Source organism: Bufo gargarizans, chromosome 7 (genome assembly GCF_014858855.1).
Source record: "Bufo gargarizans isolate SCDJY-AF-19 chromosome 7, ASM1485885v1, whole genome shotgun sequence".
Taxonomy (NCBI): domain Eukaryota; kingdom Metazoa; phylum Chordata; class Amphibia; order Anura; family Bufonidae; genus Bufo; species Bufo gargarizans.
The window spans coordinates 126,127,037-126,144,285 of NC_058086.1; the positions used below are offsets into that span (position 1 = coordinate 126,127,037).

The following is a 17,249-nucleotide window of genomic DNA, read 5'->3' on the forward strand; positions in this document are numbered from 1 at the left end:
GGAGGAGGAGGAGAAAAGGAAGATTCAACCATATACCCTTTTTTGTGGTGGAAGAGGTGCCTGGGAATACAGTGTATTCAGTACATTATAAACAACACATTTAAAGTGCCTTTATGTTCATCAGTTTTCCTCTGGTGAAGTTATGAAGTCATGGTCAATCCAGGCCTCCTTGAGTCAACCTGTCAGCATTTTAAGTTGACAGGTGAATATGCTTATCTGTTATAATGCCACCAGCAGCACAAAAAATCCGCTCAGACAAAACGCTGGTGGCAGGCCAGGCCAGCATCTCCAAGGCGTAGAGCGCCAGTTTGTGCCACGTGTCCAGCTTGGACACCCAGTAGTTGTAAGGCGCTAAGGGATCATTGAGGACACTGACACGGTCTGCTATGTACTCCTTCACCATCTTCTATCTTCCAAATTGTTTCCCTTCTTGTGACACTAGGCCTCGCATCTGGGTGAGGGTGCTGGCGGGGTATCATGAAACTGTTCCAGGCTTTAGAGAGTGTTGCGCTGCCTCTGTTGGAACTGCTGTGTGTTCCCTGTATATCCCCTCCTTGGTTGGCCAAGGAACTATGGACCCTGCCGCCAGCGTTGGCAGATGGAAATTTTTGGAGCTATTTTTCAACAAGGATCTTCTGGTATTGCACCGTTTTGCTTGTCTTCCACCAGAGGAATGAGAGATGAGTTTTCTTTGTAGTGGGGGTAGAGAAGGGTGAACAACCAGTAATCTGTGTTGTCTAAAATGCGTATAACGCGTGTGTCGCGGGTACCAACAGGCAAGACTTCGCTGTCATCATCAGGAGGATGACTCTCATTCTCCTCATCCTCTTTATCCTCTTCTGCCCGCTTATGCTGAACAGATGGAATTAAACTTCCATGGGTACTACCCTCTGTAGCGGAGGCAACCGTCTCCTGCTCCTCCTCCTCTTCATCGTCCTATTAGCGCTGAGAAAACAAACTGAGAGTGATCTGGCTATCGCCCTGTGTAATGTCTTCCCCCATTTCCACCTCTTCCACATGCAAAGCGCTGTCCTTAATTGTGAGCAGCGAGCATTTGAGTAGACACAGAAGTGGGATGGTTACGCTGATAATAGCGTTATCGCCGCTCACAATCTTTATTGATTCCTCAAAGTTTCCTAAAACCTCACAGAGATCAGACATCCATGCCCATTCCTCGCTTGTGAATAGCGGAATCTGACTGGAAAGTCGACGACCATGTTGCAGCTGGTATTACACTACTGCCCTCTGCTGCTCACAAAGCCTGGCCAACATGTGGAACGTCGAGTTCCAGCGCGTGCTCATGTCGCACAACAGCCGGTGAGCTGGCAATTTCAAGCACTGCTGCAGCGTTGACAGGTCGGCTGAAGCTGTCGATGACTTGCGGAAATGTGCACACACGCAGCACACCTTCACCAGTAGCTTAGGCAAACTGGGGTAGGTTTCAAAAACCGCTGAACCACTAAGTATAAGACGTGGGCTAGGCATGGCATGTGTGTGAGCTTGCCGAACTCCGGAGCCGCAACAAAGTTACGGCCATTATTAAACACAACCATGACTACTGGTTCTAGGTTAAGTGGCGAGAGCCACAGCTCAGTCTGGTCTATTATTCCCTGCCACAGCTCTGCAGTGGCGTGCTGCTTGTACTGTAAGGCTACTTTCACACTAGCGTTCGGGTTTCCGTTCGTGAGCTCCGTTTGAAGGAGCTCACGAGCGGACCCGAACGCAGCCGTCCAGCCCTGATGCAGTCTGAATGGAGGCGGATCCGCTCAGACTGCATCAGTCTGGTGGCGTTCAGCCTCCGCTCCGCTCGCCTCCGCACGGACAGGCGGACAGCTGAACGCTGCTTGCAGCGTTCGGGTGTCCGCCTGGCCGTTCGGAGGCGTGCGGATCCGTGCGGATCCGTCCAGACTTTCAATGTAAGTCAATGGGGACGGATCCGTTTGAAGATGCCACAATGTGGCTCAATCTTCAAGCGGATCCGTCCCCCATTGACTTTACATTGAAAGTCTGGACGGATCCGTACTAGGCTATTTTCACACTTAGCTTTTTTTTGCTAAAATAATGCAGACGGATCCGTACTGAACGGAGCCTCCGTCTGCATTATTATGATCGGATCCGTTCAGAACGGATCCGATCGAACGCTAGCCGAACGCTAGTGTGAAAGTAGCCTAAGCATATCAGCTTCAGCACAACCTGTTGCCACTTCCCCACTGCATTGCTACACTGCTTCCAGCTACAGACTGATGACTGGTGCTGCACGCAGATAATTCTGAGGTGGAAGTGGAGGAGGAGGAGGAGGAGGAGGAGAAGTGGGGGTTGGAGCCACTAACATAGGTGCTGGCAGAAACCCTGGTCGACCTAGAGCATGCAATCCTTGGCATCAGTAGCACCTGTGCCATCGCAGGGTATGACTGGCTCCCGGCCTTCACAACATTACCAGTGTGTCGTCAGGGAAATGTAGCGTTCCTGGCCGAATGCAATTGTCCACAAGTCCGTGGATAAGTAGAACTTCCCAGTAACTGCGTGGGTCAGGGTACGTGTGATGTTATGGGACACATGTTGGTGTAAGGTGGGCAAGGCACACCTTGAAAAATAGTGGTGGCTGAGGACTGCGTAATGCGGGACAGCCTCCGACATCAGGCTGTGGAAGGCCTCAGTGTCCACAAGCCTAAATAGCAACATTTCCAGGGCCAGTAATTTGGAAAGCTGCACATTTAGTGCTATGGCCTGTGGGTGGGGGGCTGGGTATTTGCGCTTGCATTCAAAGGCCTGGAGTAAGGACATTTAGATGCTGATCTGGGACACAGAAGTGGATGTGGTCGCTGATGGTGCTTGCAAAGGTCCAGGTGCAGGGCGGGAGGCTGTTCCAGCAGTGAGGATGAGGCATAAGAACTTCTGGCATGTATCGGTTTGATACATGCCAGAAGTTCTTATGCCTCATCCTCACTGCTGGAACAGACAGAACTGAGCAATTTTCTGCCATCTAGATAGATCCAGAGGCTCCCGTCGGGGTATTACAACTGTGGACGTTCCGTCTTTAGACCCATATTGGCCAAGTGCATCCTTCTTTGGGACCTTGTTTTGGATCCAGTGGACATCACGCTGACGCCAGCGACACCCTGGATGAGGAGTATGCCTTTGGTGTATCCTGTATTGCAATATTTTGTTAGCTGACCGCAGTGTACGCCCAGAGTCACGTGAGACGCCATCTCCTGCACCACGTGGGACGGAACTAGAGACACCAGAGACTCTCCCCTAATAACGCAAGACGCCATCCTCTACACAACGTGGGACGCTACCAGAGATACTGGAAGAAGGAGACTCTACTACAGACAAGAACAGCTGAACAAGTCGACGTGCGCCCCAACGCTCCCCAGGATCGGATCACCGCCAGTACACACCATCAACCCGGATAAATCTCCGATGGGGTAAGACTGTTCCAGCTTGAACATATATTATACTGCTTCCACCTACTCGAACATAAAAAGGAACTGGAACATCACCTGATATTATTGCTTCAGGTTGCGGTTACAGTACATTGACCCTTGATACCCGGACACAACAAAGAACTGTAACATCACCTGATATATTTGTTTCAGGTTGCGGTTACATTACAATCTATCCTTTGATAACTGGATACCTAGACCATATTTAGCGGGGCGCACACAGGCCCACTCTAAGGTGGATATCACACACTACATTATTTTATTATACTAGACAGACTGATCACCTGTACTAGTATCAACTTTTAACATATAAAAACGTGTGCTTTACATAGGACAATTGTGGCTCAATCAACTGTGGTTCAAATAACTTTGACTCCACCCATTTGAGACCACTTACGCTACTCAATTGGAACTATACTTCCACACCGCTGTGGTGTATAATTTTATAATTATAGATTTTATCCTAAACAAATAATCTATGTGTATCCAGACATTTGAGTTCCCTCCATTTTTTCATTAATTGTTTATGTACATAAAAATGTGTTATGGGTTTAAACAATGCACTAGGAAGCTATCATCATGCCACTGTGGTTAGAATTGTACTTACTTCTGCACACTGGTATATTAATCCAAATTGTGTTGTCACATTGTGCTTCTCCTGATCTTTCCAGGGAATAACCAGAATTACACTCATAAGTAATTTTTTCACCAGATGCATAACTAGATTTAGTTCCTCCTTTAGGTTTGGAATTCAGAACTTTAGGTGGCGATTTACAAGATGTTGCTAAAATCAAAAATAAAAGGAAATAATTATGTAAAATAGACACAATACACTACTTGCTGTCAAATGTTTGATTACTTACAACTGGCTAGAACTAGTCATTGAAATAAACCTTGTCCCAAGGCACAGTTTGGTTCGGATATGTGTTTTTAACAAAATTTATCATGTTGGTTAATTTAAAAAGTTACATAAAATGTGCTATAATTACTGAGCAGAAGTTTACTGGTTTTAGTTGCACATTATCAAATTAGAAATTTTCTTTTTGGCAGAATATAAATTTCGGAGTCGGAGTTTGTGGTTTTAAAAATGTTACATATTTAAATGCAGGACTGTCCACCTAAACGTCTTCAGATTACAGTGCAAGACGTTTACAATCACCTTCGGTTACAATTAGAGATGAGCGAATCGAATCCCATGAAAAGGAATTCAATCCGAATTTCAGAAATTATTCGATTAATCCTGAAATTCAAACTTATTGCCTCCATTTTTTTATGTTAATTTCACACTTTGTACACTCAGATGCGGCGCTATAGCAGATCCCTCTCTTTGCACCCACTACTTACGAAAAAATGTGCTTCGTGGTGAAGTAAAAACAAATTTGGTATTCGGTGAATCAGCCAAATTGATTTTTCAAGAAATTCGCTCATCTCTAGTTACAATATTTGCAAAATTCAAAATACTGAGCATCGGTACCAGAATGCAGAGAGCATCACAGCCAGGGAGCTTCACAGCCAGAGGGGAAAAAAAAGCTCACCTTCTCCCTGGCTGTGATGCTCTCCGCTGTGATAGGATCACGGCACAGCCAGGGATAAGGAGACGTCTACTGAGAAACCCTGGTGTCTCCTCCTTCCTGTACCAATGCTCAGTATTAACATACTGAGCGGGAACATTGCAGGGGGCACAGCGGGACATAGGAGCGATATAAAATAAAAACAGGCAGGGTGGCTGCAAGGAAAGGTATTTATCGAAACTAGAAAAAAACATGAAAGGTCCCGGCTCTTTAAAGGGGTTGTGTAGGCCGTATATATTGATGATCTATCATCAAGACAGGTCATCAATATCTGATCGGCCTCTGCCGATGAGCTGTTTGAAGAGGAGGCAGCATTCCATGCAAGAGCTTCTTCCTCTGCTAATCATCTCAAAAGTGCAGTGTAATTACAAGTAATTATACTAAGCCACCGCTGGAAGGGAGATCATGATCAGTGTGATCAAAAGGAAGTAGCACTTGCTTGAAGTGCCGACTCCTGCTCATAGGCAGGATGCCGGGTGTGAGACCCCTGCTGATCAGATATTGATGACCTATCCTGATAGGTCATCAATATAAACTGCCTACACAACCACTATATTAACTGAAGAAATGTTCATTAAATAGAATGATGCTACTCTGGGCAATGCACACTACTCACAAAAAGTAAGGGATATTTGGCTTGTGGGCAAAATTTCAGGATAAACCTAAAATGCACTCTAACCTTTACAGGTGACCTTCTCTAAACTTTTGAATGCACATGTCCAATTGATCAATGTTTCAGTACTTTTTGCACAACTTGATGTTCTCCAACAAGGAACTTAACAGCAAAATTCATAACAGGTGTTTGATACATGAATCACCCAATAATTCCCTGCATCAATTAGAATTGGTATTTAAACAGTCCACCTCATCATGCTGTTCACATTTTGAGATCATGAGACCAAGACAACACCTAACAATTGATCAACAGTACCTCAGCCATTGCGAGGCTTCAAGCAGGATGTTCTGAGATGGAAGTTACTGAGCTTAAATTGTCACAGAGTGTCGGCATGCAATAGAGATACAGAGAGACTGAAAGAGTCAGACTGAAAGAGTCACATAAAAACATAGTCCTTTGGCCACATCCCACACTGATGACCACTTCATTGTGAACAATGCCCTGCGGAACCGGATGATGAATACAACACAACTCCAGGCACATTTTTGGGAGGTGAGAGGTATCCAAGTGTCACCTCAGACCATTTGAAACCATTTTCATCTGTGTGCTAGATGACTTGAAAAGGTATCTAACCACAGGAGTCATTGTCTTGCATGGGCCAGGGAGCATCTACGCTAGACAAGGGACCAGTGGGCCTCAGTGATGAAAGTAGATTCACACTGAGCAGAAATGATGGCCGCCAACAGTGTTGGAGATGTCAAGGAGTGCTATGCATCAGCCAGTTTGCCTTTGGTGATAGTGGTGTTACAGTGTGGGCAGGTGTGTCTAGTCAATACAAAACTGCCCTACACTTTGTGAATGGTACAGTGACAAGCCCATACTACTTGAATGATATAATTAAGGCTACTTTCACACTAGCGTTCGGGGCTCCGCTTGTGAGTTCCGTTCAAAGGCTCTCACAAGCGGCCCTGAACGCTTCCGTCCAGCCCTAATGCATTCTGAGTGGATGCGGATCCGCTCAGAATGCATCAGTCTGGCAGAGTTTGGCCTCCGCTCCGCTCAGCAGGCGGACACCTGAACGCTGCTTGCAGCGTTCGGGTGTCCGCCTGGCCGTGCGGAGGCAAACGGATCTGTCCAGACTTACAATGTAAGTCAATGGGGACGGATCCGTTTGAATATGACACACTATGGCTCAATTTTCAAACGGATCCGTCCCCCATTGACTTTCAATGTAAAGTCTGGACGGATCCGTCTGAGGCTACTTTGACAACTTTAAGAATTTTTTTTACAATATAATGCAGACGGATCCGTTCTGAACGGATCCACCGTCTGCATTATATGAGTGGATCCGTCTCAGACGGATCCGCTCTGAACGCAAGTGTGAAAGTAGCCTTATCCAGTCATTGTGCCTCTGCATGTACAACACACATTTCATCCTCATGGACAAGTGCCAGCTCATCGAGGTTGCATCATTAGGGAACGGCTGCTGGAGACTGGGGTACCTCAAATGAAGTGGCCTGTACTTTCTCTAGACCTGAATCCCATTGAAAACCCATGGAATCAGCTGTGTAGAGGCTAATAACTCTGTACTCCAGAACCTCAATGACCTGAGGGATGCCCTTCAAGAAGAGTGAAATGCCATGCCTCAGCAGACAATAAGTTGACTTGTGAACAGCATGAGATGTCATGGTCAAGCTGTAATTGATGCTTAAGGCCACATGACAATATTTTGAGACATTGTCTTTTGGTTGTTGGCTTTTGTTTCAATAAATTGTTTGAGATGAGGAAATCACCATTGCATGCTTCTAATTAAATGCCCTATTTTCATTATATAATATCACTGTAGTGTGAATGTTTTACGTTTTTCATAAATGTCACCCAAAGGCCAAATATCCCTAACTTTTTGTGAGTAGTGTATATGCCTTGTTTGGGGAGTACTCTTTCTCAGGAGAAATAGTACCACAGCCATGGTCTCTCAGGAAGCTACGCAAGGGTTTCTTTGCTCAGCTTAGCTAAAGTGTAGTTACCCTCAAGGAGCTGGGTTTTTAGTATGAGGCACTCAGTATTCCTTTCTTTTTGGATAGGAAACTAGCTTGTATGTCTCTTTCCCAGAGAGGCATTGTGTGGGGTTTCAGTCACAGCAATAGATCAAACATTTTATTATAGAAAAGCATTGGGGTTACCATCAAAAACTTGGGGGGAGATTTATCATCATATCAGCTAATGACTTAAGACTGACTTCCACAAAAATCTGAACCTCTCTCTCCCAGCTCCAAGATTTCTCCCGAGCTGCACCGGTTCCCTAGAATGCTCTACCCCAAGAAATCAGGCTTAATCACAACATGCACAGTTTTAAGCATTTGCTAAAAACACATCTTTTCAGGGTGGCCTAACCTCTCATAGCCCATTTATCATTCCCTGAAGCTGAGCCTCCACTTCACCCAGAAGCACTTCGTATATTGGCTGCTGACCGGCTCATGTGGCTTTATATCTGCTCCCCTATTCTTCCAAGATGGCTAGACTATTGTACATAACAAGCACTTCTACCCTTTGTGTCACCCCTATTTCCTCACAGCTTGTAAGCTCTTGTGAGCAGGGCCCTCATTCCTCTTGTAATATTTGATTTGTCTGTTGCTATGTTATTTATGACTGTTTGTACATGAACCCCTGAATTGTAAGGCGCTGCGGAATATGTTGGCACTATATAAATAAAGATTATTATTATCTCCCTTGCACATGAAAAGTGGTGGTGAAAAGTAGCAGGTGGTGAAAAAATATTGCATCTATCAGTCTTATGCCACCCTCTCTACTTTCCCTAAAGGGGCACGTGGCCAATCACCTCTACAAATTTACCTTTATTTACACCAGTTTTCTGGCACAAATCTTGATTTACACCAGTTTTGTGGTGCAAACGAAGCCATAAATGCATAGCATCTCTGAAGTGTCATAGATTTGACTTACGGTGCCTGGATGTCACCACCAGACATCTGAGAAGCTCTGACAGACGTTCTTCAGAACCTCCTGCTTGAGGTTCCTTTTGTTTTGCTTTGATAGTTGAGGTGGACGCTTCTGAGGTGGGTGTGGGTGCGGTCTTGTCTCAGGGTCCCTCTCCTGCCAAATGGCGACCGTGTGCCTTTTTCTCGAAGAAACTCTCCTCCGCAGAGAGAAATTATGATGTGTGAGATAGGGAGTTGTTGGCCATCAAGTTAGCTTTTGAGGAATGGCACCATTGGCTAGAGGGAGCCAGACACCCTATTACTGTGTTTACTGACCATAAGAATCTGGCCTACTTGGAGTCAGCCAAGCGTCTGAACCCGAGACAGGCCAGATGGTCTTTGTTCTTTGAAGGTTTAATTTTGTTGTCACGTTCCGCCCTGGGGTTAAGAATGTGAAGGCGGATGCCCTGTCACGTTGTTTTCCAGGAGGTGGGAATTTTGAAGACCCGGGTCCCATTTTGGCTGATGGTGTGGTGGTCTCTGCTCTTTATCCTGAATTGGAGGCAGAGGTTCAGGTAGCCCAGTCAGAGGCTCCTGATCTTTGTCCTCCTGGGAGGTTGTTTGTGCCTCTCGCTTTAAGACACAAGATTTTTAAGGAGCGCCACGATACTGTCCTTGCTGGGCACCCGGGGGGCAAGAGCCACAGTGGATCTCATCGCTCGGAGATTCTGGTGGCCGGCGCTTCGTAAGTTGGTTGATGGTTTTGTGGCAGCCTGCGAGACCTGCGCTCGTGCCAAAGTTCCTCATTCACGGCCATCAGGTCCTCTTCTTCCGTTACCCATTCCTTCCCGTCCTTGGTCACATCTGTCCATGGACTTCATTACGGACCTGCCTCGTTCCTCAGGGAAGACTGTGATTCTGGTGGTGGTTTTAGCAAAATGGTGCATTTCATTCCTTTTCCTGGCTTGCCCAATGCTAAGACACTGGCGCAGGCATTTATTGATCACATTTAGGGCTGCAGCTAACGATTATTTGAATAATCGATTAGTTGCCGATTAATTTCTACGATTAATCGATTAATCGGCAAAAACGACAAAATTACAAAACAGAGGTTTATATGATCTTACTTGAAAAAATATGTTCAAAGGCCATATTAAAACAAATTGTGGACGACACTATTATGGGGGATCTGTGGACGACACTTATGGGGGATCTGTGGACGACACAATTATGGGGGATCTGTGGACGACACTATTATGGGGGATCTGTGGACGGCGCAGTTATGGAGAGAGGGATCTGTGGGTGGCGTAGTTATGGAGAGGGGGATCTGTGGGTGGCGCAGTTATGGAGAGGGGGATCTGTGGGTGGCGTAGTTATGGAGAGGGGATCTGTGGGCGGCGCAGTTATGGAGAGGGGATCTGTGGGTGGCGTAGTTATGGAGAGGGGGATCTGTGGGTGGCGCTGTTATGGAGAGGGGGATCTGTGGGCGGCGCAGTTATGGAGAGGGGGATCTGTGGGCGGCGCAGTTATGGAGAGGGGGATCTGTGGGTGGCGCAGTTATGGAGAGGGGGATCTGTGGGTGGCGCTGTTATGGAGAGGGGGATCTGTGGATGGCGCTGTTATGGAGAGGGATCTGTGGATGGCGCTGTTATGGAGAGGGATCTGTGGGTGGCGCTGTTATAGAGAGGGGGATCTGTGGGTGGCGCTGTTATGGAGAGGGGGATCTGTGGATGGCGCTGTTATGGAGAGGGATCTGTGGGTGGCGCTGTTATGGAGAGGGTTCTGTGGGTGGCGCTGTTATGGAGAGGGGGATCTGTGGGTGGCGCTGTTATGGAGAGGGGGATATGGGCACTGTTATGGGCATAACAGTGCACAGATCCCTTTCCTCATAACAGTGCACAGATCCCCCTTCCCATAGCAGTGCCATACACAGACCCCCCCTCCCCATAGCAGTGCCATAGACAGATCCTCTCCCCTCCCCATAGCAGTGCTATACACAGACCCCCCTCCCCATAGCAGTGCCATAGACAGATCCTCCCCCCTCCCCATAACAGCCCCAGGCCCCGATGCTTATAAGTTGGACTAATCACGTCTGCATCTTTATTTTACCTTTTTACAATGACGCTCCTGTAACAGCCAGGCAGAGCGGACGGCGGCGTAACGTCACTCACTCACGTGACGCACCTGCTCCGCCCACCTCATGAATGAAGGAGGCGGAGCAGGCGTGTCACGTGAGTGAGTGACGTTACGCCGCCGTCCGCTCTGCCTGGCTGTTACAGGAGCATCATTGTAAAAAGGTAAAATAAAGATGCAGGGACCGCCCGCCCGCCCGCATAGCAACGAATCGGCGATTATTCGATAACTGGATTCGTCGACAACGAATCCAGTTATCGAATATAATCGATTACATCGATTAATCGTTGCAGCCCTAATCACATTGTCAAATTGCATGGTATTCCTTCAGACATAGTCTCTGATAGGGGCACGCAGTTTGTTTCCAGATTCTGGAAGGCTTTCTGTTCTCGCTTGGGGGTTCGGTTGTCATTCTTTTCTGCTTTCCACCCGCAGTCGAATGGCCAGACAGAGCGTGTCAATCAGAATCTGGAGACATATCTGCGCTGTTTTGTGGCGGAGAATCAGGAGGATTGGTGTTCTTTTTTGTCCCTTGCTGAGTTTGCTTTAAATAACCGTCGTCAGGAGTCCTCTGATAAGTCACCATTTTTTGGTGCATATGGGTTTCATCTGCAGTTTGGGACATTCTCTGGAGAGGGGTCTTCTGGTTTACCTGATGAGGACAGATTCTCCTCGTCTTTGTCATCTATTTGGCAAAAGATTCAGGATAATCTAAAGAGCATGAGTGAGAGATATAAGCGTGTGGCGGATAAGAGACGTGTGCCTGGTCCGGACCTGAATGTTGGTGATCTGGTGTGGTTGTCTACTAAGAATATCAAATTGAAGGTTCCCTCGTGGAAGTTGGGTCCTAAGTTTATTGGGCCTTACAAAATCTTGTCAGTCATCAATCCTGTTGCCTACCGTCTTGATCTTCCTCAGACTAAGGAAGAGCCATAATGTTTTTCATAAGTCGTTATTAAAACCTTATGTCCAACCCATTGTACCCTCGTCTTTGCCTCCTGCTCCGATTGTGGTTGATGGTAATCTTGAATTTCAGGTCTCTAGGATTGTGGATTCTCATGTTGTCCGCGGTTTTCTCCAGTACTGAAGGGTTAAACAGAATTAGCTGTGTGATCTGTATGAAGGACAAGAGGTTGGGTGACATCATATTGAAGGGTGACTATGTATACAATTACCTTCTGTCTTTATAAGGAAAGTTTCTAGTCAGCATTATTATAATGAGAGATGCCTTTCTTTCTCTATAAGGTACTGCTGTTAATGTAATAAGAACTCAAGCTATTCTTGTATGTATGTTTGAAAGTATAAAAGGCCCTGTACGACAACAATAAATAGAACTGTTTCTGACATAATTCTGCATCTGTCATTGACACGTTCTCCAGACGTCTGTCTTCGGGGACACAGAAAGGAATCACGGTGCATAGAGAGACGGATAAGATTCTTTCAGTTGGGAGCTCGTCCGTGTAATAGAAATACAGGAATTCGGTAAGTAACGGAACATTCCTGTCTAAAGACTGGGGACATTCCGATGCTTTCCGTAAAATTTTCTGTTACTTCTATTTTGAATCCGCTTTAGACACTCTGAAAGAAATAGACAAGCTATCTTTAGGGAAGGTAGAACCTACTTTGGGGAAGGTAGAATATTAGAATCTGTCTTTAGAGCAGATAGAATATTAGGATCTGTCTTTAGAGAAGATAGAATATTAGGATCTGTCTTTAGAGAAGATAGAATGATTAGACTCTGTCTTTAGGGAAGATAGAATGAAAAATGATGGTGTCTGTCTTTAGGGAAGATAGACTGTAAAAAGACTCCTGGCCAGGTCATAGATACTTTAGGGAAGTATTTTATATAGTTATATCTTTTCGGGAAGGATATACCAGAGGAAGTCTTTTGGGAAGACTTCATATAGTGTCTGCACCTTGATTTCTTTTGTCACCCCTTGTCTGTTGCTTCTTTTCTGTCGCTTTTTTATGCTTTCTGTTATGTTCTGATGTTATAAAGCATTAAGTAGTTTTTTTATGCTGAAGGTAAGCAGCAATTGAAACTGTGACCACTGCACTAACTTTATTATGTGTGTCCTGAATGACCTTCTAACCCAGCAACTGGTGAACGCAAATAACTGTTTTAAGGGATTATACTACCTGATAATTGTGAAGGACGTTGTGCATAGATTCTGTACGGCTAGCCCTGGGGTCAATTTTGCTCTGCCTCCATCTTAATTAAGTTATATGACATGGGTGCACAGCAAGGAAAGGTCTCTCCACCCCCTCCGAATGTAGGTGACACTTGTAAGGATTATGTAGCCCGGGTCTGTGGGACTGATTATTGTTGTTTCGTTGCTCCCTGGGTTGAAACTCTGGCAGTATGGACAGAGTGAATGTGTAGTATGAATTTGTTCCCTCAGGAAGAGGCTCATGACGTCTTCCATATGGATATGGTGATCAGGATTATGTTTGAGTGACACTGAAGCTTACCCATATTATGGTCCAGACCTCCAGTGGGACCTGCAGTGTATGAAGTCCAGTAGGAAAAATTGCCTTACTTAAGCACCATATTGGTATGATAGACCAAATAAAGGTTCACAAGCAGAAGACAGAGAACCAGGAGGGATATAAAAAGAAACATGAGTTAGATAAAGAATTGACAAGGAGTTCACTCTAGAAGCCCATCCTCCCTATTTAGGAAATATCCCACAGATATATCCGTCCCTTCTAACAGGTGACTTAGATTAAAAAGTACTTTGAGGCCCAGACATTATTAAATTGGCTCAAAAGGGATGAAGAAAATAGGAGAAGAGCTGACACTCTAGAATCCTTTTACAGTACATACATCTTCTTCAAAGCATCTGTTGGGAGATAGTTCAGACGCTGCCCGCAGCTCCCTGCCCCCCTTCTCCTCATGTCCATCACATACACAAGGCTTCGAGTGACAGCAGTGAAGGGAGGGGGGGGAGGGCTCCTGAGCTAAAAATGCAGTTTCTGACAGTTTGGGATGGACCAGTTGTTGTCCTGGAAATACGAGAACATGTAGACTACAATTCACACATTTCTAACACTAGAGATGTCATAGCTCACATGCGCCTTAGATCACAAAAGTATTTTCCCAAGCCTGAACATATACCTCCTCATGATACGGACAGTGACCTTGAGGAACAGTTCCCTTTTATGACTGTAGGGGACACCTTGTTGAGAAAAGCTATTGACATAGATGATATTAATAAGATTGTTAAACACTGCCCTGAACCCCCTTCATCTTCATCTGGGACGTTTCATTATTTAAGGAGAGCTTGCAAAGGGAGATGTCTGACTCAGGAGGATATGCGCCTTATAATAGATGGGATAGTCGGACATAATTCCCCCTGGGATTGGAGTAAGATCCCCTCTATAAGCACTATAGAGCCTCCGAATACGCCGGCTGGTAATTATAAATTAAATACTGAGGCAGGCATAGACACAATGTGGGAGGAAATACAGCGTGAGATGGAGAGGTGTTTTCAGACTAGGTCCTCGCTGCCGACTGCTGTAGCCTGTAGACAAAAATCAGGAGAGTCTGTTGTAGCCTTTTGGAAGAGCTTCAATGAGGTTTGGGCCCTGGAAGCAGGAATGAGTATTCAGGATCATATGCATTCTATGCTCATTCAGACTTTCCTTACCAATCTGCAGCCACATCTCCAGCTTACTGTTAAACAGATGGTCTCCGAATGGCCTAGTCTTAATAAGGATCATTCCAAATTGTCCTGTGAATTTATTAGGGAGAGATTTGTTTGTTCTGTTACAGTTGCAGTTGGGGATTAGCAGGACGGGACACCTACATGTCACATCCTCAGTTGTGCCCATTCATGTTCCAAAGGATGATTGTTTTTTATATTTGGAATGCCAACCTCAGGATCTGTTACTTGATACAGTACCTCCTGAGGTTTGGGCACATACTGACCAAGATGTTGGCCTTATCTCCTGTACACCATATAAGGCAATGCTTAAGCCCAGCGCTACACCTGTTTACATTAAACAATACCCCCTTTCCCCAGAAAAAGAACAGGGGATTGAGTCTATGTTGATGGAATTCCTAGAGGCAGGGGTCATTGAGGAAATCATTTCCCCCTATAATACACCTATCAATCTAGTGAGAAAGGCAGATAATACCTTTAGGTTTGTCCAGGATCTTAGAGCGGTAAACGCACAGATCATACCCATAGCCCCAGTGGTTCCAGACGTACCATCTCTGCTATCAGCTATTCCTGCCCATGCAGAGTTTTTCTCTGTTATTGATTTAAAGAATGCATTTTTTTCTGTCCCAGTTGACAAGGAGACACGGCCACTTTTTGCTTCTACATTTAAATTTTGCCAGTATACTTGGTGTAGAATGCCTCAGGGTTATGTGGACTCCCCAATAGTCTACTCCATTGTCCTCCAAATTACACTGCGCCCTTGGACTGCCCCTCATGGTTCTGTCCTTCTACAATATGTGGACGATCTCCTCATATGTAGTTCTACTCGGGAGGCCTGCCAGGCAGACTGTGTTAGTTTACTACTGTGGTTATGTGACACATTACAATGGTGTATGGAAAGGGTTGAGTATTTGGACTTTGTTCTCAGTCAAGGTGAAAGGAGAATAAGCCATGCCAGAATTACTGCCATACTGGGTCTGCCCCGCCCACAAACCAAGAAAGACATGTTGACCTTTCTTGGCATGATTGGTTACTGCCGCCAATGGATTGCTGATTGTTCCTGATAATATTCTGAGACAAGCCACTAATACTGAGATGCCTGACTCCATTAAATGGTCTGATGACATGTTACAAGCTGTTAGTCATTTGAAATGTGCAATGGTTTCTAGTCCTGGTTTGGGCCTACCCGACTATGGCGTGATGTTTCACTTATTTGCCAGGGACAATTGTAAAACCATGGCAGGAGTCCTGGCGCAGGATCATGGAGGTAAATACCACCCTGTTGCTTTTTTCTCAAAAGTGGTTCCCGTACAGGTTCAGGGCATGCCTGCGTGTCTCAGGAGTTTGGCAGCCTGTGCTATGGTTGCTGAGATGGTCACGCCTATCACCCTAGGTCATCCCACTACTCTACATACCTCACACAATGTTCAAGCCCTGTTGAGGAACATACATACGCAACATATGTCAGCACAAAGACTGAGTGGATATGAAGTTTTGTTGCTATCTAATCCTCAACTTCATATCAAATACTCAGCACCCACGTTCGGTCCAATGGCTATCCTGAATGCCCTGCTTGGCTACAAGGGAGAGCAGGATGATTTGCCTCCTCCCCATGCATGTACTGAACTCATACATGAACATACCTCACCTAGGCCCGACTTACAGTCCACACCCATTGAAGGGGCTCCTGATGTATTTGTGGATGGTTCCTGTTCCCGCCCTAATGACAACACTTATCATGCCGGATACGCTGTGGTTCAGCTCCCTGATGTTATACTGGAATCGAATCCTATTCCTTTTCAATCGGCCCAAGCTGCTGAACTGATTGCCATCACTAGGGCTTGTTGTCTCTTTGAGGGGAATGATGTTAATGTGTACACCGATTCCAAGTATGCCTTTGGGATTGTCCATGATCATGGGGTGATCTGGCAGAGGAGAGGCTTCATAGCTGCAGATAGGAAACAAATCTCACATTCCACCCTGGTCCATGATCTCCTGGCCACCATCCAATTACCTAGCAAAGTAGCTGTTATCCATTGTAAGGCACATATTGGACTACAAACACACGTAGCTAAAGGGAATGTCCTAGCTGATCAGGCAGCAAAGGAGGCTGATATTAGGTTGCTCAGCTTCCAGGATTTGGCTATCAGTAGTGACATCATGGAATGGCGGTCGGTGGGTGCAGTACAAGACCCTAATACGGGTCTTCTCTGCAAAGAGGGGAATCCATGTATCCCAGCTGCAAGCGCCCCGATTTTAATTCAACAGTATCATGGTCTTGGTCATAGGGGAGCACAGGCAACCACTGACCTCATTCAGAGAGATTTTTTTATACCAGGTCTTAGATCAAAGGTACAAGCTTATGTTTCACGATGTATTATATGTCTCAGAAACAACCCAAGTAATTCAAAAAAGGCCCAACATCAGCATCTGAATTACCCAACTTCACCATTTACTCACTTACAAATTGACTTCACTCATATCCCAAAGACAGGAGGAAAGCAGGAGTATGCCCTTGTAATTGTGGATTTGTTCTCTAGATGGCCGGAGGTATTTCCTACCACCAATGAAACTACACAAATTGTGGTAAAAATTTTGTTACATGAGATCATACCTAGATGGGGGTGTCCTGTTCAAATTGACTCAGATAATGGCCCAGCTTTTGCATCCAGGGTATGTAAGGAGCTTTCCAAAGCCCTTAGGATTGACTGGAAGTTCCACCTCCCTTATCACCCGCAAAGTTCAGGGGTAGTAGAAAGAATGAATAGAACGATTAAAGAGAAAATAAGGAAAATTACTGGGGGTACATTCACTAATTGGAAAAAATTCTTGCCTATAGCCCTAGCAGAAATTAGGATGCAGCCTAATAAGAATACTGGTTA

At 45.6% G+C, this 17,249-nt stretch overlaps 1 protein-coding gene across 2 annotated transcripts in view; it reads right to left on the reverse strand.

Moving 5' to 3' along the window:
- Positions 1 to 17,249, reverse strand: part of LOC122943120 (coagulation factor XIII B chain-like) — a 447,010-nt gene that overhangs the window by 122,381 nt on the left and 307,380 nt on the right. For both annotated transcript variants that reach the window (XM_044300587.1, XM_044300586.1), the window contains exon 12: positions 4,054 to 4,230. In XM_044300587.1, the coding sequence (XP_044156522.1) occupies positions 4,054 to 4,230 (177 nt within the window). The remainder of the gene's footprint in view (positions 1 to 4,053; positions 4,231 to 17,249) is intronic.